Source organism: Dermacentor andersoni, chromosome 2 (genome assembly GCF_023375885.2).
Source record: "Dermacentor andersoni chromosome 2, qqDerAnde1_hic_scaffold, whole genome shotgun sequence".
In the NCBI taxonomy this organism is placed as follows: Eukaryota; Metazoa; Arthropoda; class Arachnida; order Ixodida; family Ixodidae; genus Dermacentor; species Dermacentor andersoni.
This window is the reverse complement of record NC_092815.1, coordinates 70,932,279-70,954,261: the sequence shown is the minus strand read 5'-3', so window position 1 is coordinate 70,954,261 and position 21,983 is coordinate 70,932,279. Positions and strand designations below refer to the sequence as shown.

Sequence of the window (21,983 nt, the reverse complement as noted above, 5' to 3'; positions counted from 1 at the left end):
TCTTTCAAAATAATAATGCGAGACATTTTCAGGAGTGGACTTGTACGTGCAGTCTGCATAGCTTTCCTTGCATTGGCACAGAATGTCAGAGTATTGTGCACAACACTAGTACAAGTAGTGGAAGGTATAAAGCCGCTTTTGCTTTGCTTGCTTGTACAGTGGAGCATGACGGTGTGTCCACTTGGACTCCTTGTAGTTTAGAACGTAAGGTTTCATACAATTACTAGAGAGAACTCTGGTGTTGTGGTCGTTCAGCCAGTGTGGGAATGATGGGTAGTACAGGGATTTGATCTCGATGCTTGTGGCTTCGTTTATTACAGATTATCTGCACTTGTTTGCCTAAATTTGAGACAAATCTATAGCTTTCTTTTGAAATTCAGAAGGCAATAAGACTGAACAAACATAATCGCTAATTGCAGTGGTTCTTGTCCATGCATCCATGGCGCGATGGACTCGATATCGAACTTCTGTGCTAGAGGTCCTGTGTTTGAATCCTGCCGTTGGGCAATTTTAAAGCGCTAGTGTTAAGGGCCCTGTGTCACAGAAAATCGGGTGTTGTCGTTGGCATTCAGCGCCGGCTTCCCCACAAGTGAAAATTCCTCTATATTTAGGTATATGTATATGCCACACCTTGCTCTATGACGTGTGGTATATGCAGGTTATATTGCCACATCATTTTATTGTTAAAGTTGCCGATACCGTGTCTTGCATTCTTGACAATTGTTCCTCGGAATTTTGTGGTATTCTTTGGCTATCCCTGTCCCTTCTGCCAATAAAACCCATATATCATCATCCTCGGAATTTTGAGGATGATGGCCCACAAACCAATGTCGTGAATCAAAATGCCGACAACACATGCCTTTTATGTTAAATCTTCTCGGACTGAAATATTGAAAGTGCAAAACAATAACAAACCTGAATGCGAGGCAATTTTCTTGGCGCAGCTGTGCACTACCTTGAGGATTGGCCCACGCAAGAGGCCGCGTTTCTACCAGAAAGCTTGCCTTCGTGCATAGCGTTTGCAGCCAGCGTTTCCCGGAAAACATTACGGTCACGTAAGCTGCAGTTGTCGGGAAGCGAGAGAAGCAGTTGGGGGGCCTTTGAATCCTATTGCGTTTCACTCTTTAAAGTGGAGCTGAAGCATCCTACAATTTTTAAATTATTTATAGCGCAGTACTTTCTTGAAAATGGACAATTTGCAAAATCGTGTAGCCATTTAAAGCCAGCACTAAATTTATCCATGTACTACCCATCATTCCCGCGCTGACTGAACTGCTCTGCTTTCAGTGCCTGTAGACAAAATTCCCTCTAGTAAGTGTATGAAACAATGGTTCAGAAGACAAGCTGGCAGAGCTCTTGCTCGTACGGGAAGATGCACTTAACAAAAATGTGAAATCGCATTTTTAAGCAGCTTCTCCAAGCATGAAATACGAGCAAGGTGGACCGCAAGTGACACTGCTAAAAGCTGTCTGCTGGTAGTTTGGTTTGCACTCTGACTAGGCTCCATATTAGCACAAAATGTTGGCAGGCACAAACAGATAGGATGAATCGGAGCACTCATACCTGTGTTTTAAGTTTGTGTCCAGCATTTTGTGCTAATGTATCGAGTTATAATGTCGAGAACTATTTTACCAAGCACTGCCTGTCAAAGCCAGGCACCCAACACATGCCAAAACCAAGTTAAAATTGTGGCGTTTGATGGGACACTAAAGGTGTTTGGACTGATGAAATATTCTCCCAGAACTCTGTTATATTACTCGCCGTGGTTGCTCAGTGGCTATGATGTTGGGCTGCTGAGCACGAGGTCACGGGATCGAATCCCGGCCACGGTGGCCACATTTCGATGGAGGCAAAATGCGAAAACACCCGTGCACTTAGATTTATGTGCACGTTAAAGAACCCCAGGTGGTCAAAATTTCCGGAGTCCTCCACTGCGACGTGCCTCATAATCAGAAAGTTGTTTTGGCACGTAAAACCCCACAATTTAATTTTTAACTCTTATTTTCATGGCAAAATGTTTATTACTAGAATAGAAAAGGAAGGCCAAACTTCTCGAAGCCCAGTGCCAGTAGGTCAGTGGGATGTTTCTAGCATTTGGGCTACTCTGGCAGAGTGAAAGTTGCTAAATATTGAAAAGTTCAGTGTTTGACTCCTTCACAGTGCAATGCAGCCCATCTTCACCAAAATTTACATAGGCCCAAGGACACACTGTCAACATTGAATATGGCAAATCTGTGCTGCAGGTACTTGCGCGAGGTGGATTTTCAAGTTCCTTTTTATTCTGTGATTGCATTACAGTGAGCTGGTGTACGAACTTGAAGGCAACACTGCCACTTGTATTTAGTTCTTGCATCTTTCCTGGCTTATCAAGCATTTACTCATGCTAAGCTGCTTTTTTGTAATCAATAGAAGTGCAATTTATCAATACCTCTCAATGTAAGCCTCTCTTTAGTGTCCCTTTAGCATCCTGAAGCTCACAAGGTGCCACACTTTGATTATAGTTTCACTAGTTCAACTCTTCTCGATCGAGCCCAGCGAACCGTAGAGACTAGTAGAGGCCTGGAGTGAAGGACCCACTCACCGCCCGAAACCCCTAACGTAAAGGTTACACTACAACATGGTGAGATCAGGCCATTGCCAATTTTTTTTTTTTTTTTCGCAGTACAGCATGAGTTCACAGCACACCCCACACAAGAAAAACTAGCGAGAGGAAATTTGAATAGAACTGGTTCGTGTGTTACATTTACTCTACAGCAGCACCGGTCTTTATTCGCTGCTGTGAATATGCCTCTTGTTGCAGTCCATGATAAACACCGCTCCCTACCCCAGATGAAAGCATGCAGACTATGGTAACCACTTCAGGTTGCTAGAGTTTCTTCGAATTTCTCTCTTATAGGCAAAGAATTTATTTGCAGGTCAATTTCACGACACACACAAAATAGATCCTTCCATATTCACTTTGATCCATACGGAAAACTCGTGCAGCAGCTCCTGGCAACTTCAGCACAACCAGCAGCTGCCTGCCGCACGGTGGACATGGTTACGCTTTTTAAGTGGATTCCACAAATGCAGGCACTTCATAATTAAACAGAGAAAGCTTGCTCATTGAAGAGAACCCACAACAGAAACGATATCTAGAAATATACAGTAGAACCACATTTAGTGCATTCCTCAATACAGCATTCTTCTAGTATTGCTTGATGCCAAATGCTCAGCATGCCCACCGGGCTATTACTTGCAAATAGGGTTGCTACCTGTACCAGTTCGTAACCTCTGCAGCTGACATTTTGTTGCCTATGAACAGTACTACTTCCTAAATCAGCATGCATTTGCATTTTCTGGTTCAGGGTTTGGCAAAAAATGCAACGACTTCTTTTCTTGTACTCAACTACAGTACATGTAGCCTTCTGTATAGCAATATTGTATAGTGATGCGTTTCTTAGTTTATAAAACATTTTACAACTTTGGTGTCTCCTAGATAACAAATTTGGTAACGCATTCCCATGGCTCTTGTTGCTCGCCAGCTTTTGCTGCCAGAGAAGTCACAACCATAGCTTTGAGCCACATATGACATCTTGACATTCATATTTGCATACTTGCTAGCAAGGCGACACTTGTGTAGCAGGACCAGGGAAAATGACTTTTCCCAGTTTTATTTACTGCACACGTCAATCTTCTCGAGAATTCCTTCACCTTACGATTGATGTGTCCCCATACTACATACCATGGCGGAGTTACCACATGCAAGCTAATAACTGGCAAGAGTGCTTTGGTAGTACACTAGTAGTCGCGCAATAGGCTAAATTAAGCTTTACCACCACCATCTGAATCCACTTATGCTGGCAGTAAAGCTTATGTGCAACAGAAGTGTAGACATCTTGTACTCTATTACACAACGTTTGAAGCACTGCATAAATACACTGAAATGACTGGTTGAATAAGCCATTAGAGTAAACATACTTTCCTCTAGGATATGACCTCTATGATATTCTGAAGTAAATGCAAGTATAGTTAAAACTTCATCTGACAAACCCGATTTTACGAAGTTGCCAATCTAACGAAGAAACTTCCATTCGCCGACAGGTATCCATAGGGTTCAATGTTATCATCAACCCGAATTAACGAAACAAACTTGGCCAAACTCGATTTAACGAAGTTTTTGCTGAAATAAACGAGTAAAAGAAGCAGCAATTTCTTTCTAATTTTGACAGACCTTTTTCTTTGAGCGTACGCTCTAAAGCTATCGCATTAAAACATCTAGGTGCCATGGTCACATCCCTAGCTTTATTTTGACGAGGCTGTATGCCGCGTCCATGCACAGAGCAGCCAACTCAACACCACCTCCGTAGGAGGCAGTGGTGGTTGCATTTCATTATTTCATGGTTTATGTGACAGATGGCTGGATTAGCGACAAATACAATGCTGCAGTAGCTTTTGTGTGCCATCACATTACTATTTTAGATTTTAAAGGACCGAAAAATTTCCAGCCTGATTTTATGAACTTCCTCATTTAATCAATTTGAGTGCAATCACTTCGTTAAATTGAGTTTTGGCTGTATTAAGCTAAACTGCAGTGCAGCCAGTGACAGCAACGAAAATGACAATTCAATTGTTACACCCACACTTATAAGTACTGATTTTCCCCTTTAAACAGCAGACAACAGTAATCATTGTCCTTAAGTGAATCACACTACATGTACCACATGCGTTGGTGTGAAGGACACCACGAAGATATACCAATGATATGAAAATGTATGTTTATTACGATCATCACTGGAGCCATCTAAACGTGCCAGAAATGTGCAGCAGATGACAGTCTATACGTATATGCTCTGTATATATACAATGCCCAAAAATGAACATGGAGAAATTGCAACGCAAATTCATGGTTCTTCCCTGGCACAAAAGGAGTTGGCTCAAACTAGGTTTCAACATTTCCGTGCTGGGCAGAAAACTTATAAGCCATGCACCATTGTCATAGAGAATTTAACAGCATGCGCTGAGAACCATGCAATGAAGTCATTTAACACGACACTGTTGACATGAAATAGTTAAATAAGGACAACGAAATTTAAACACTTTATATAACACTTTATATACAAATAGGGGAAAAAGAAAGGGGGGGGGGTGCATGTGAGGGAAGGTTGGGCATGCAAGACAATATTCCTCAACCTCATTCGGAAGTGACAGCAATGCAACTATACAGAATGGGGCTGCTGTTTCTTGCCTATTCCAGAGCAAGATGAATTAATTACAAGATGTAACGTCCCAAATCCATTTCCAAAACACCCAACAGCTACCATATAAAGAAAAGGAAGCTTAATCATCAGTCAAATGATTCGTACAGACAGACAAGTTCTGAACCCACAGCAACTACAAAAATAATGTAAATGAACATGTATGCCTTACGGAAATGTAAATTCATTTGACAACAAAAAGTTTGCAACTACGAAAAAAAAAAAAGCTAAAATTATGCAGAAAACAAATGGCAGGCAATTCAATTATGGCATGGCAGTACAAAACCAGTCTATAAACAGGAACCAAACTTTCGATTCTCCATGGTAAATAAGTGAAAGCTCACAAGTGTGAACAAAAGGATGGCTTGGAGCCAAAGAAACAAAGGTGTCCTAGTGTGCAGAAAAAGGCATGGTCTCTGCGCTGGAACCTTTATGCCGGCCTGCGGAGTGCAAATCGGTCATCCTAGCTTTACTCGCACAACCTAGCCTTCAGCAACAAACTCAGCCAAAGAACTGTTTTCCAGCAAGAGCAGCTCAGCATCAAGCGTTCATTCACGTGTGCAGGCCTGTACAGATGCACTTTAGGTAGACTGTGCCGCTTCAATTAGAACAGCATGAACTTTTTCGGCTGTGCGCCGCCGTTGGAGATGCCACTATTGTAGGACTTGATGAGGCAGGCACTTGTGCACCACGCACATTTCCGTGACCACAACTGAATGCATATCACGCTGCCGTAGCCTACTGTTCTGCCTGGAAGTTTGTGGCATACAGTGCGCACTATCACTTTGTGACACGGTGTGGGGAAGAGTAACGCTGCCTGGCAGTCTAGTGGTCCCTGGATTAGAGAGAGGCTTGAAGACTTTGAGCTGATGGAGGTTATCCCTGGTAATGCTGCACTGATGACTGGCAGGATTCCTCTCAGCGTCGAGTCAGCCACCTCTAATTTGCTTGCAGCCCCTCGCACGCCTATGCATAAAGGTGAGTGGGCTAGTCGTCCTTGGGGGAGACAGTCTTGTCCTTCCGGTAGATAGGACCATATTTTGCCATGTACTTTTGTATAAACTCTTTTGCCTTGTGCTTCACATTGTCATTGCATTCCAGGTCCTCAACGTTCTTGCAATGCTTCAGCTCCTTGGCCATCACAAAGTGTGTCAGCTGGGCAGAAGAAAAAAAAAAACAGTATATCGTCAGCTGTTTGCTTCACCACTGGTAATGCTGCAGTCTGAAGTGAGCACTAATTGTCTTGAGCTAAGCAAAGGCCAAGCACGATTCAAATGATGTTATTAACACAGAATCCTGGATATGATGTCCCAATTTACTCTTCATTGGAGATCTTAAAAATGAAATTTAATCTACTAACCACCATTTATAGAAGGTGCAGAAGAATGACAGCCTTCAAATGTCAATCTCTAACAAAGCTGCCATAAAAAATGCATAGTGCACATCATGGAATCAAGCAACCTGGCAAAATGAGCTACAATTTTAAAAACCGACAAGACTAAAACAATTCAAGGCCCTGCGATAAAGGAGAGAGAGAGGACAGTCAACCAGCCATACAAAATTGCCCTTAGTAATTAGGCAAGCTGGACAAGGTAAGCCTACCTTGCGAGCAAGATGCTTGAAGTCCTCTGTGCTCTGAATTCGTCCTAGCTTGCAGTCTGGTTTGCGGAAGGGATTCAGGCAGTGCACAATGTGGGAAGAAATCCTGGACCGAAACAACTCTTTGATCTTCTTGGCCACTTCCGAAGTGTCAGCAGCCACGGTCACCGCTTTCTTCTTGCTCTGCAGAAAGAAAACCAACAACGATGTAACCAATACCCTTACAGCTTTGTCTCAAAATACACCACTGCAGACATTCCACGCTATAAAATAACGAAGTGCTGACTGTATTGTACTCGCAAGAATATATAATGCAAGAGGAGGGTCTTTGATGACCAAGAAGTAATAATATGATTTTGATACAAGTTAATGTGTCACAAAGCCCTATCCGCTGCGCACATCACAGAAGAGCAAGCAATTGATTGTGTCAACTGCGCTATGCTGATGCACCATTTTATGTCTCTGGCCCCATTTAATTTCATTGTTCAGAGTGTATACTTGCTATTTGTGTACCCAAGCCTCTTGCCACTAAGATGTTAGGTTTTCCATAAATCGGACACCTGGTGGCTCAGCCTATCACATTTCAAAGCACAAAAAGAGAGAAGAAAACACTTATTCCATATTAAGCATGGTTCTGTGTATAACTACAAACAATTTCTCAGGCCCTTGGTTCAGAGATAGAGAGAGGGGGAGAAAAAAAGAAGCATCCACAATATAGTCATGCAATTAATGGTAAATACATTTTTTTTTTTTGCGTGAATGTTACTACAGCACTGCACCATCCTTTATAACATGAATTTATTTACTGTCAAACTTTCTTCAATGGCAAAATGCCCCGGGAGTAAATATGTAGCTTGTTACACGTGATGAATGCTACAAGAGCTTAACACGTCGACTGAAGTGCTCCACTCATGCAATTTTCACCAGAATTTCCAGCACAACTGCTTAACACAAGGTAGCTAACATGGTTACATTACCAAAGAAAAACTGTGGTAGACTCCTATGGCAAACTCTTTGGGAAACACAACAGGAAAAAATATGGATCTGGACCGTTTGATTGCATCTCTAGTATTGGAATGCGCTTATGCCAAGAGGTGACATCATCGTGACTGAAAAGGGCTGCACAATTCTTTCAGAATCGAAAACGCCTGTGATGAATGCAAGGTGCAATTCATAGCTGCACTGGAAACTTCTCAGATTATGCTCTGCTGGGTGCTACAGCATGTTACATTAAACAATTGGATCTTTCCAAGAGATCCATGCCGACAGGGTGCCACCATCTTTGAAAAAAAACCTCGAGCTGTATAAGAAATTTAATTTGACTTTACTGCAACTTGGCAGTTTTGAGACATGTTATGACGCTGAAGCTGGCACCATACATATATGAAAAGGTACAGCATTAATGCTGACCTACACTGATGTACTTTTCTTACAAGAGCTTCAGTCTTGGTAATAGTGACACTTTGGGACACAAATATCACTTTTGCTAGACCTCATATTAGCTTTTAATGTCCCTATAAGCTGAATTCTTTGATAATACTGTTGTGTGAGACATGACAGGTAAGCAATACGTAAATGTATAAATATCAACTTTTTGGTGGCCTTAGTTCCCTCTCCCAGAGGTTCAATGCAAATCGGTCTGGCTGAAATTTTCATTACGATAGATTTTAAATGCACACTGATGTTCATACAGTTTGCTTGAATGCAGACATTGGAAGATACAGGACTAAAAAATATATTTTCGTAGTCGCACAGAAAATTTCCATATCATAGCTGCCCCAACCAAAACAACCCTAAAATTCAGGCCATTGCTGGGGGTCAGCAAGTGCCTGTTTTAACTATGGCATCAAGCGCTAGTTGATTTAAACACACTTAGTGGCATGCTGGACGATTTGCATGGGCGTCAAAACAGAATGGCATCAAAGTGATGACTATGGTGGTGAAACAATGAAGCAAAAATGGTGCTTGTACGGAATACTCCCATTATTTTGGCTCCAGATAATTTGATTCTTTGCTTAATTTGATCTCATCCAAAGGCCCCGGCTGCAATCCATGCATTTCTATGAACTCAAACATTAATTATTTTGTTTCTAAAATTGGCATTCACCAGATAATTCGAACTTGGCCAGACAGCATGCTGACGCCTAACCCGTATGGTGACCCGAATAGAGACTTTTTTTACTGGTGGTGTTTGTCTCAGCAGAGCTTAGAGGTCAGTGAATGTGTTGAATACATATAATCTCCCACTGAAAAAACTTACTTTCGGCCTTCCCTAGAAAATATTTTCAGGCAATAACGGTAGCTCACAATGCGCTATTACAGTATTTACTCGAATCTAATGCGTGATTTCTTTCTTTTTCCCAACAAAATTGCACCGAAAGCTGCACTCACAACGTTCGTATGCTTTGCTGCAGAACACTTCTGCGTTGTGTCAAAGCTAACACGTCATTAGAGAGTTTTAGAATAGGGGCCCCAAACGTTTTGGGGCCCCAAAGAAATAGCGTCGAAGCCACTGCGCATGCGCGAGACGCAAACTGCGTTTGGGTTTTGCGTTGGGAACGCTATTTCACCGATTTAGCGGGAGCTCAAATAGCGTTCCCAAAAGCTTTGCGTCAACAAACATGGCGGCACCCATCGAAGCGACGGCTCTAACCTAGCACCAAACTGGGTTCGATTCGCGGTAACGCGTGAAGTTTGCAAGCTAGGAGAAGTGACTGCAGTTATCGCTTTCTCTCAACTAGCGTGTGTTATTAAGATTGATTGATTAGACGCCACCGATTCCGAATTCGAGTGTGGATTTTATGGCTCGTAGGCCTAACATGGCTAAGCTTGGCTGGTGAAGGCACGTAAAGTTGGTTTTGTTGCTCCAAACTAAGCACAACTAATTGTTTGCTGCTTGAAGAATAACCTCTAAATTGTAATTAAACGCGAATACACGCAAGTCAAAATTACTATTCATATCATAAAATAGTATATTTTATTTAATTATTTTTAATCGTTTTTCTTAGACGCCGTAGTGGCGCTGTCAGCGCAAGACGCTATCCGCAAACGCAAAGCCCAATTCTAAAACTCTTCACTCCTGCGTGCCCCAACGCTAACACCCGCAAAGCTCTTTGGGGCCCCAAAATATTGGGGCCCCTATTCTAAAACTCTCTATTGTCACCGTGCCACCATCAGTACCATTGTAGAGCTACGGATTACTTCTGACCACCCTGAGGCTATTTTCACGTGCACCCAAAGCTCAATACACAGGAGCTTTTGTAATCCCAAGGCACAAGGCATTGGAAGGACATTCATTCGCAGCAACATAGACTGAAACCAAGTAGAGTAATAAACAAAAATTAGAGCATGCCATGCGTAAGAAAGAGCTTGCACACAAAGTAGCATGTACGCCAGGTACTAACCGATCTCTTTCCCCTGGAGCTGCCTACTGTGCTGTTCACCTGAAGGGCCATATACATGCAGGAAGGAAAAGGCATAAGCAATCATAAAAAGAGAAAATGCACATAACTAAGGGCAGGAAAAAAAATGAAATAAGGAACAGGCATAACACAAATGAATCAAGTCCTAATTAATGCTACCCACTCACTAATGCTCTTTTGCACGCACGCACACACACACACACACACACACAAAAGAGCCTTCCAGATGCTGCAGACATTCAATAAAAATGCTGCATGCAGCTCTTTTAACTCATGCCAATGGCTGGGAAATACTTCTGGAACAGTGCATCAAAACACACCATTGTGCAAAGCCTAGCAAGGAAAATAGCTTGATTTACCGTACTTATCCAAACCCCAAGCCAATACTTTTGAAGGTCTGCAATGACTGGGATGGTGGTTCAAGAGTTAATATAAGGATGTAGTTTGAGCAGTCTACAATTAAGTTACAGGCATTGATGTTGCCTTTAACGGTCCATTTTGACGACTGTGGTTATGTCATAACACCAGATGGCTGACTGAGAATGTGCGCCGAGAAACCCGACTGGTCCCACCGACCATGCATAAATAAAAGATGGGTGGCAAACCGGATAGCTAGTTCAATAGAAATTAATCTAGGTAAATTCATCTCAAAAGTGGTCCATCTCAAAGGTATGGACAGAGATGAAAACAGCGTACTGTTTGAGGAACAAAGTGATGAGCAAACAAGTTACACTAAATAATTGTGTCAACAAAGTGAGTGAGTCATATGTAATTTAAATTGTGAACTAGCATGGTATGCGAGAGTAGAACTTGAAGCAACTTAATTTTTAAAGTTTCCATACATTCTGACTACTTGACTGGCTGCAGCTCCTAAGCACCAGCCAGCAAGGCCCAGTTGTCCCAAGAGCATCCACCATCTTTGCGCATGCTTTACGATGCCCAATACAGCTGCCCCGGGCTCTGCTAAATCCCAACATGGCTTGGACTTGAGCAAATATGGTAAGCCTGCAGAATGACCCGTAGTGCAGCCATGTTTTGGCTACCCACTTTATTTTAAAGACAGGTTTGAAGAAAAAGGGGTAAAATAGGTTGAGAAAGGAAACACACTTTCCACACAACTAAATCAAAATAACTTGTCTTCTAGTGCCTGTTCAGAAAGGTACGGAGATGGTGGTAGTATGCATGATGAGGTGACCAACTAAATAGCACTCTGAATGCTAACCTGTGGTAGTGCTCACTAAGAATTGAAAAGTTCATTATTATAACTGATTCCATGATTTCCCTAGCAATAGATTACTTGACAGTGTTTCATGAACCAGAGCTAAAGCTGCCCTAGGCCAAACTGCGAGGCTCCGAACTGGGTTGAACTACAGAGGCCTCTATATCCTCTAGAACACTTACAACAGCATAGTTGGCTGAAGTGACTGCAATTCAAACTTGCTGAAGTAATGGTTGCAGTGGCCTACATTTTTTTTTGTCACGGACGGTACGCAAGCATGACAAGATCTCAATGTAACAAGTAGTAGTAAAGGGACACACATACATATAATATATATATATGATGATGCCAGCTTTATAGCACCTTTCTATAGAATAACTCACTGCCTCTTCACAACACTATGCAAAGACTATTTAGAAGTGTGGAATTCAGCATCACACAATCTGCAAGACCCCTGGCGCAGCTATGCAAGCATCCCAACTTTGTAGCCCCTTGCATTGCAATTTTATCAGCAACTAGGACATCTCTAGGCACAAAACCAACATTGTGAGGTTCCTAGAAGAGTAACCTACTAAAAGGGAATCTAGAATATAGATTGATTCAATGTTTGCCTTTAGTGTCCGTCTAAAAAAAGGTAAACAAAAGCACATACAGTTGCAGACAGATGTTTTTCCAGAACTGAAGGGGACAACAAAAATGCCCGATTATTGCTTCCAGGGAAAAAAAATAATTTTGTTGCTTACAATGCTAGCATTATGGAAGACCCATTTGCAGACATCTTGATTGAACTTGCGCTTGAGCGAAATAACATATGCTGGCAATTTTGCAATAGCCAAGGGTGTGGCACCACATTTAAGTTCAAATTTCATGTAGCCTCATGTACCTTGAATTGAAAATTAAATTCCGGGGTTTTACGAGCCAATACTACGATTTGACTATGAGGCACGTGGTAGCGGCGGACTCCGGATTAATTTCGACCACCAGGATATCTTTACGTGCCTCCAGTGCATGGCACACAAGAGTTTTTTCATTTCGTCCCCAATGAAATGTAGCCGCTACGGCCGGGATTCGATCCCGCGATGTCGTGCTTAGCAGCGCAACACCGTAGCCGCTAAGCCACCATGGTGGGTAGCCTCATGTAACTCACGTGTGGTCACAATACCATGAATTGTCTATGTTGCATGCTACCTTCACTGCAGAATGATGGCAGTTAAATCAGTGCTGTGCGAATTCAGTTCGGAGCTTTCTCCCTACAGACGAATTTTCGCCATTGCACAGAGTAAGCACAGAGATAAATTTGGTAGGTGTATGGTTCCTAGTAGTTGCTGGCTGTTTGCCTGTGGACTTGAATGGTATTTGCTTGGCTGTCATTCCACTGGCCTGTGCTCATGGCCTCGGGCCCAAACGGGGATTATGGCTGTTGATAACATATTAGAAGCATACTTCCCATAACAACTAGTCATCCTGCCGCTGTGTTGGCCAGCAGTGAGCTTTATTTTCGCCATGTTCAAAGGGTTAACCAGTGCCTTCGCAACCAAAGAAATGTTGTAAGCCAAGTTAATAATGATCTCTTTGCAGCATGCATATGGGAAGCAGAAAGAAATTGCCTTGCCAATTAAAACAAGCGTACGGGTGATAACCTTGTTCAAGGGCACCACCTCGATATAATGAACTTCAATATAATTAAATTCTCGACAAAACAAAGTATTTAACTTTTTGTAACCTCTTTTACATAGAACACCATGTATTAAAAACCTCAATATAACGTGTATGCGATTTCAATATAACGAAATTTCACCGCCACCATAAAGGAATGCCGAGACAATAAATAAAGACTTCCGCCGACTCAAATGGTCAAGCGTTTGAATTACATGTGGCTGCTTGCAAACACACCTCAAATCGCGCACTGCGCGCTGGCTGAAGGAGCCACATTGTGTTCTGTATAAAATCCTAGTGTGGTAAGATCCTATCGTGCACTGCGTGCTTTAGGTGTGAGTGAAAGTGTGGAGGGTGAGACAAGAAAGATGGTGGCTTCGCATGGCTGTAAGTGGGGCTGAGCGCACATGTAGCTGCGCACCCTCCTTTAGAGGTAATCTGCCACGTGCGCTAAGAGTGGGCGTGTCGAGATGGCGTGGCACAATGTAAGCCATCTTACCGCGCATTCAGTATTGGAGGTTTTTTTAGTCTCAAGTTTTGGTAGCCTGTTGGAGCGAGAGGCAGACCAAGCATTCGCTCCCCGCTGCTGGCACTTTTCCCCAATAGTGTCGTCCCAGTGTGGGCAATGCTACCAGCTGCGGGGGCAGAGTGCACACAAAAGCGTGGCTGGCTTTGCTCAATTCGTACCGCCAGGAAGATATCGTTGGTGTACACGCATGAAACAGTATCATTCATTGCCGATTCTGAAATTTATCAAAATGATTTGTTTTCTCACTGAAATTTGCTTTCTTTGATTGCCCAATAATTTGGAAAATTTTGCGGCGCCTTTCTGTGCAAGAAAAATTGATCGGTGACTGTACTTATTTGCATAAGAGGATGAAGTTCAATAGAATGAAATTTAGATACAACGAAGCAAATTGCCGATTTTACCGCTTTCGTTATGTCTAGGTTTAACTGTACATACACATGTGCCTCAAAAATTGACATTGTACAGTGTCCTCAGTTGTCGTACAATGGTTCTACGGAGCAAATGGTGGCCCAACGACAAAGTCTGAATAATCGAACAGCTCCAAAAAATCGGCCGCTTACAGTAAATAACTAAATGCCACTTGCCTCGGCAAAGCCTGAGGGCAAGAACTATTCCTTTTGTGGCTAGCAATAATAAATTACCCACCTTTGGTTCATCATAGGTTGGAGTTTCTAGCTCCATGTCTTGGTCACTTTCGTCTAAGGTTGGAGGGTCCCATTGGGTTTCTCTGCAAAGAAAGATTCCTTTAATTCGTCGGTTAAACCTTATATAGAATAGTTACTATATTAATTAGTACTTCGACTATCATAGCAGGCATTCACAGCACAAAGGAGTTTGTGGCAAACAATAGCATGCAAATATGAAATAAAAAGCAATAGTGTTTCGATCTCCAGAGGCGCAAATGATTATGGTATCGCGGCGCAACTGAGCCTGGAGTGAGACTTTTGCGGCTGTTTGGAAACAAAATGGAGTTCAAGCCGCATGTCGGGAACGGCAAAATCTAACCCGTTTGAGATAAACATTCTCGTGGCCCGTGCCGTTCAAAGTACCAGGAACGGGCAAACAGCCCTGAACGACTTGCTTTCAGCTATGGGGATATCCCAAAGAGGCCTGGACCACAAGACGTACCAAGGACACTTGTAGGGAAGACTGAAACTAATAATAATAAGGTTATGTGCCAAAACCACTTTCCGATTATGAGGCATGCCGTAGTGGAGGACCGGAAATTTCGACCACCTGGGGTTCATTAACGTGCACCTAAATCTAAGTACACGGGTGTATTTGAATTTCGCCCCTATCGAAATGTGGCAGCCCTGGCCGGGATACGATCCCGCGACCTCGTGCTCAGCAGCCCAACACCATAGCCACTGAGCAACTACAGCAGGTGAACCCAGCTTCAGAAAGAATGGTATGAAATACATTAAAATAAGCTTTAGATTTAAGACCAGTACATAAAACTACATAAACCTAGAAATTTTCATCAGTCTAGCTCAAATATTAAAGAAAATAATTAGAAACCCCACATATCCGCTTAAGAGATCCTCTCGAACCCAGGCATGCGGCAACAGTTCCTTACGTGAGGACATGCGAAGTGAGCTTTCAGAATACGCTTGCTTCCTCTATCGGTCCTTCGCTGTAAGGAGGCCTCACGTAAGGTTAGGAAATAGTCGAATGAAAGGAAAGTTTCATTGTTTGAGCCTAAATGGAAACATCCGTGGTAGCAGATGCTCAAATGATTGAATTACAAGCGGCTGCTTCCAAACACGCCTCTCAAATCGTGCCCTGCATGTTGCAGGACTAAGTGGAGCCACATCATGCTCTGTATTAAGTCCAAGTGCGACAACATCCTATGGTGCCTTGCGCACGGTGTACAGTCAACGACTGAATTTTCGGACGCCCAAATTTTCGGACATGCCTGATATTTCGGACGTCTTCGCGGCACCGCCACGAGCCCCATAGAATCAATCTATAAGGACATCTGAAGTTTCGGACGCTCGAACCCCCCACCGTCCAATTTTCCAGACTTTTTGGCTCCTCGCACAGCGCCCTTGCGAAGGAAATCGACTTGCAGCCCAAGCATATCACCGCTCTGAACCACAACTAGCCGAATCTAGCCGTCACACACCTATTTCGTCTGGCCACGCTGGCTATGTTCATCGCCGCAAATGGCCGCACTTCCGCCTCCGGCGGAGTTTCCGGAGCGGTGCTATATAGGTGTTCTGTGGTGCTATTTCGTTTGTTTGCGCAGGCCACGTTTTGGCTAGCGTGGTGTGTGGTTGTGCTGTTGTGTCAAGTGTGCTCTGCGACGCTAGGCCTAGGTGCTTCGACGCTCGTCAGCGAACTCCACTGTTCGCAACTTGAGGATTTCGCTTGCCTTCGATGGCCCCCACTTCGTCTTCGTCGTCCTCGCCTATGGCATCGAAGCGCGGAAAGCAGTACCGTACCCACGGAAATAACTTTTGAACAGTTTGTTGACGCTGACAACGAGCTCAACTTCTGCGCAGAACTGACTGACAAGGGAATAGTCCGTCAGGTTGTGGGGGATTCAGTAGACTCCGATGTTGAAAATAAGGAGCCAATGCCTGCGCCGCCTACAAGCGCCGAGTTGACGCGAGCACTGTTGACTCTTTCATCGGTGTACAGTGCTGACATGACCCTTGCTCAGATCGAGGTGAATATGATCGCATGCAACCGGAACGCCGTCCAAACAATCAACAAGTTCTTCAAGCCACTGCAGCAATAACACTGGCTGCCCGACGATGGACATGTACATAATAAACCGGCAGTCGGCTGCATACAGAGTTTTTGAACGCCTCTTTTTATAGCACGTTCATTGATGCTTTGGCAGGGTTTCGGAAGCGTGGTACTTCGCCCTTTACCTCTAGATCCGAGAAAAAAAGAAAAGAGGTGCGTTTTTTTGCATGCATTCATTTTTTCGGACTGCCTGAATTTTTGGACGTTTTTACGTTCCCTAGAGGGTCCGAAAAATCGGTCGTTGACTGTACTTTGGGTGCGAGTGAAAGGAGTGAAAGTGTGCGAGGGTGAGAGAAGAAAGATGGTGGCTTCACGAGTGCTACCTCCTCGTGCAAGCAAAGGAAGGAGAGGGAGGGGAGCATGCTCGCAGTAATGCAATTGCCCAATATTATAGAAAATTGTGTGCCCCCTTTCCGCGTAAGAAAAATTGATCAGCGACTGTACTTAATTGCATGAAAGGTTGAATTTCAATACAAGGAAATTTCTATATAACTAAGCAAATTGCCAATTTTACCAGGTTCGTTATATCGAGGTTTAACTGTACCAGGCTGGGTTGTGAGGCTGCAGTTATGTTCAGCTCTTTCTCAGGTCCCATTGTCCATTAACTTATTTGGTCACAGAAATCAACAGTCTACTGTTATTAAACAGTCCCAAAGCTTACAGGTGGCCCTTTTCTGTACACCTAACATTTCTTCCTGCCGCCTTCTCGTTTGTGAGCATGCATGAGGTCACCATAGCAACAAGGTAATCATAGCATTGAGCAGTGAAAAAGGGAGTGTGAAATGTTTCATTTGAAACGAATCAACAAATATTGCCGCGAAACAATGCATGGAAGACGTCACCAAAAGACTACTATAAACTACCACCTCTCATTCTACTGCACTCCACCACCAACCGAACGCCAAAAGACATGTTCGTCTATTCAATACATGTCGAGAGCAGCCATCGACACCACAATGTTAAAGTGACGTAATCCGGAACTACTAGATGGTGCTGTTTATTTTCCGGTTTTGCTAAAACAGCCAATCCGCATGCGCTATTGGCGGAGGCATGGCCAAGGCAATAGATTCGCGGAATGTGAATGTCTCAGAATGCGGGCCCCGATTTCCAGGGTCCCTTTGTGCTTGCCGCCTGCTGTATGAACAGCTTAGCTTCTGTGGTGGCTCACCTGGTAAGAGCATGGTAGTAGTAAACGTTGCCTTCTTCATCCTTGGCTGTCTTCCAGTGGGGAGGCAGCCGTCCACCTTTCTTGCTTGGAGTGCTGTCTTGCTGCGGCGGTGGACTGGACATACGGCCAGACGATGCTTCATTGTCTGGTGCCAACACCACTGGCTGCTGCTGTTGCTAAATGCAAAAAAGAAGTGCAAAGGTCTATATTTACTACTTTTGCAGCTCTACAGTTTTCATCAGCATATTTTTTTCTCCAGCAGTGGGCAATTATGAATTCACTTGTCAAACACTTGCCACTTGTGGGCTGTTTGCGTTTTCCATTGCATGTAATATTGATGCTTGGATGAGTTTCTCTACTTAACAATAAGGAGTTATGGCCAACTGCATAAAATTTTGCTGTGATGTCGCTCAAATTTTACACTGAATCATTTTGCAAAGGACGCCAGAAAAGCAGGCGCATTTGGCAGTAGATGTGACAAGTAAAAGGCACAAGATTTTGGAGAAAAGAAGAAAGCGTGCTGTATGCAGGTGAGTGACCATTTGCTGTATCAAGCAAAGATAACACTCAATGCACCGACAGCCATGAGGAGAACCCGGATTTTCCGTGGGCATTCAAGCACTCCACATGACATTTACCACTACAGTGCAGTCCACTTATAACGATACCACATACAACGATATATCGGTTATAACGATGGGTCAACATGAGAGTCATTTGATGCATTAGGTCTATGGGGGAAAAAAACATTTATAACGATAGGTTATTCACCGCATATCGGATATAAAGATCAAAATTTTGCCGTCTGGATGGCGTTTTCCGTGCCAAATAATCGTAACATTTGTGCCGCTTAGTTCCCTGAAACGATGTCGAGACGAGGCAATGTTTACCTCCGTAAGTTCACATCTGCCGCCATTACCGCGCAGCACTTCCCGCCCCGCCCGCGCACCGGAGAATAGCTGAGTAGGCGCAGCGCGCCACAAGATGGTGCTAGCTGCTTCATGCGCGTCGGCCACAGTCGCTCCGAAAGAGAGAGAGAGAGAGAAAAAAAAGAAATAGAAAAGCGACCAGCAAAGCGGCGCGGTGGCGCCCGTCCCGCGTCTCTCTCTCGCGATAGCAGGCTGACGCCACTGAAGCAGCATGCAACCAACGGTTCAACCCAGTTCGAAGACGACGCTGACAAAGCGCAAAGCTGTGTCGCTTGACCCGAAGATGGATATTTTGCAGGACTCTCGATGCGGCTTCAAGGTGAGTGCCCTTGTGAAGAAGTATGAGCTCGCCCAGTTAACGATATCAACCATCTTGAAAACCGGAAGCACCGCGATTGTGAAGGCAGGAGCTATCAGCTGCCATGCCGATCAGTGGAAAAGGGTTAGAGACCCTTTGTACGCCGATGTTGAAGAGGCGCTTTACCAGTGGTTCATCACCAATTGCTTCAAAAAGGCGGGTTTTGTGCGTAAGGACGAACTTCCCCAACCCACTGAAACCAACACGGTGGAAGCCGCTGACATAATCGAGCTCTGGGAGCTCGTTCCTACTGGTGACACAAGTGGTGCGTCGAAGGAGGAGTTTTTGACTGCAGACAGTGTCGCCTCGTTCTGTGATGAGGTCACCGACGAGGCGATCGCCGAAGATGTGCTGTCTCGACAGATGCCAAAGTTGTGCGACGGTGGTGACAGCAGCAGCGACAGTGACAACGAGATTGACAGTGGCTCCTTGACTCCGACCTTGATGTCCACGCAAAGTGCACTGTCGTCGATAGACTGAAAAGATCTGAAAGATCTGAAAAGATTATATATAAAAAAAAAAAGCAGACTTTTTCGTTCCGCCAAAAGGTCATTAAACGCTGATCGATGGTTAGCATATACATCCGCTGCAAAAGCCTATACAAGCGCTTTAAACATGTCCAAATTTAACTTCTTTAACTCAACCCTACCGTCTCTGATAAAAACTAACCCAAAACGCTTTTGGAACGTTATGAAATGTACCAAAGATAGCGTTATAAGTCTCGTAAATGATTCAGGCGATCAAGTTCTGAATCATCTTTGCGCTTCTGTACTAAACAACACGTTTGCCCAATCATTCTGCACAGAAAATTTAAGTGACTATTCCCCTTTTACATCCGTTAACTTTGCGCCGATGGATCCCATTGCCCTAGACCCAGCAGGTATACGAGCCAGAATTTTCAAGATAAAGCGGTCATCATCATGTGGTATTGACGGTATTAATTCCAAGTTTCTCCAAAACACTGCAGAATACAGCTCCATCATACTTATCTTTATTTTTACTAGATCACTCAACGACAGTGCCCGACCCATTGATTGGAAAACCGGTAAGGTGACCCCGCTTTTTAAATTGGGAAACACACATCAGCCTTTGAATTACAGACCCATCTCATCAACATCGGTACCCTGCAAAATTTTTGAGCACATCATTTTCACTCACCTTGTAAACTATCTTGAATCAAACAATTTTTTTAGCCCTTATCAGCACGGTTTCAGGAAATCTTTTTCTTGTGAAACACAACTAATAACATTCACTAATGACTTGCATGTGTTCTTGTACTCGGGTTTTGCGACAGACTGTATTCTTTAGACTTTTCTAAAGCCTTTGATAAAGTTAATCACCAGTTACTTATCTATAAGCTAAGCCTTCTAAATATTGACCCTTTAATATTCAAATGGATTTGCAGCTTTCTTTGTAATTGTACCTAATATGTAACCATCAATGACAATGACTCACCAGAGGTGCCAGTAGAATCGGGTGTACCTCAAGGCTCTGTGTTGGCGCCTTTACTCTTCCTCATCTATATTAACGACCTGCCTAATCAAATCACAAGCTCTGTTTGTTTGCCGACGATTGTGTAATTTACCAAAAATTAACTAATGATTCTGATAAGCTTACATTACAATCAGACCTTGATAACGTTACAACCTGGTGCTCCCGCTGGCACATGAATCTTAACACTTCAAAATGTAAATTCATGAGAATCTCATGCAGCCAAGTATCTTTTTATAACTACCATCTTAACAACATCCCACTTGAATCAGTATCTTGTTATAAATACCTCGGAGTGCACATCACAAATAATCTCTCATGGAAACGACATATCAAACACATTACATCAAAAGCTAACCGCATGCTGGGCTATCTTAAACGAAATTTTCCACTCGCACCTTCTTCCCTGAAAAAACAGTTATATGTCACCTACATTCAGCCTAATCTAGAGTATGCATCCTCAATAAGGGACCCTCATCAATTAACATTAATTAACAGCTTAGAAGCTGTGTAGAATCGGTCCGTTCGTTTTATTCTTAACAATTACCAGCGCACAGCAAGCGTAACTAGCATCAGACTTGCCCTCAACATATCTCTCCTTCCCAAACGCAGAAAAACCGCTCACCTTTGCCTGTTCCATATAATATACCACTTAATTCCTACACTCAAGTCACACTTTATCGAACCAGCCTCTTTTACTTCTGCACGCTTGGACCATCGTCATAAGGTGAACATCCCATTCCACAAAACATCTACCTATGGTAATTAATTTCTTCCAAAATCATGCCAGAAATGGAATCATCTGCCGGATCCACTAGTCTATATAACTAACACAGATAACTTCCGTAAGGCACTTACTAATATTATCTAGTATGCCTTGATGTGAATGTATAACGAAGCAATTCCGTTTTCTACTGATCAGTATTGTTTATAAGTTTTCTTTCTTTATTATCTACCTAATCTACAAACAGTGTATTTTGTATTACGCTTTATTTCTATCATTATGTGCTTATTGTCTCACTCTAACTTGTCCTATATACCATGTATTTATATTTAATCTGTATTACCGAAGTTTTCCGTTTTTCTTTGTATAATTATTTTTTGTTACTGTAATATGCATTATCATCTGATTAGTATTTGTGTTTTCCTTTCTCCTTTCTTGCATACTTATCTGTATTTATTAGCCCCTCCCCTCTGTAATGCTTCATTGTAAGCCCCAAGGGTACTATAAATAAATAAATAAATAAATAAATAAATAAATATTTAAAAAAATTAATTCTTGGGTTTTACGTGCTAATTTTCACCAGATAATTTTTGCATATAGCTAATATTGAAATGCTGCTGCGGTTGCCAGGATCAAACCTGCAAAAACTAAGGTGTTGCCACTAAAGAACTTTAACTGGAGTTGTATGTACAGTCTTCTCATTTGAACAGACCCTGATAATTCGACAAAAAATGTCCGTTGTATCTGAAGTCCCTAATATCCTAAATGTTTCACTTCAGAAACTTCGGTCATGATGTATAAAGACGTCATTACAGAGAGTGAGTGACAAACATCCAAAGTAAAAAAACAACAACAAAAAAAGTAGCAGTTTCACCCAAGAGGCAAAGTATCAATTGA

The 21,983-nt window shown here is 43.0% G+C and overlaps 1 protein-coding gene across 5 annotated transcripts in view; it reads right to left on the bottom strand.

Annotated features, from left to right (window-relative positions):
* Positions 1–4,740: 4,740 nt before the first annotated feature.
* Set2 (SET domain containing 2) overlaps positions 4,741–21,983 on the bottom strand; it is a 131,190-nt gene continuing 113,947 nt past the window's right edge. For 4 of the 5 annotated variants that reach the window (XM_055076995.1, XM_050188820.2, XM_050188817.2 and 1 more), the window contains 5 exons: positions 17,585–17,760; positions 14,308–14,389; positions 10,241–10,279; positions 6,840–7,019; positions 4,741–6,392 (listed from right to left, as the gene is read on the bottom strand). In XM_055076995.1, coding sequence (XP_054932970.1) covers positions 6,225–6,392; positions 6,840–7,019; positions 10,241–10,279; positions 14,308–14,389; positions 17,585–17,760 — 645 coding nt within the window. In that variant the 3' untranslated portion in view covers positions 4,741–6,224. The remainder of the gene's footprint in view (positions 6,393–6,839; positions 7,020–10,240; positions 10,280–14,307; positions 14,390–17,584; positions 17,761–21,983) is intronic. The other variant, XM_050188819.3, reaches the window with a different exon arrangement.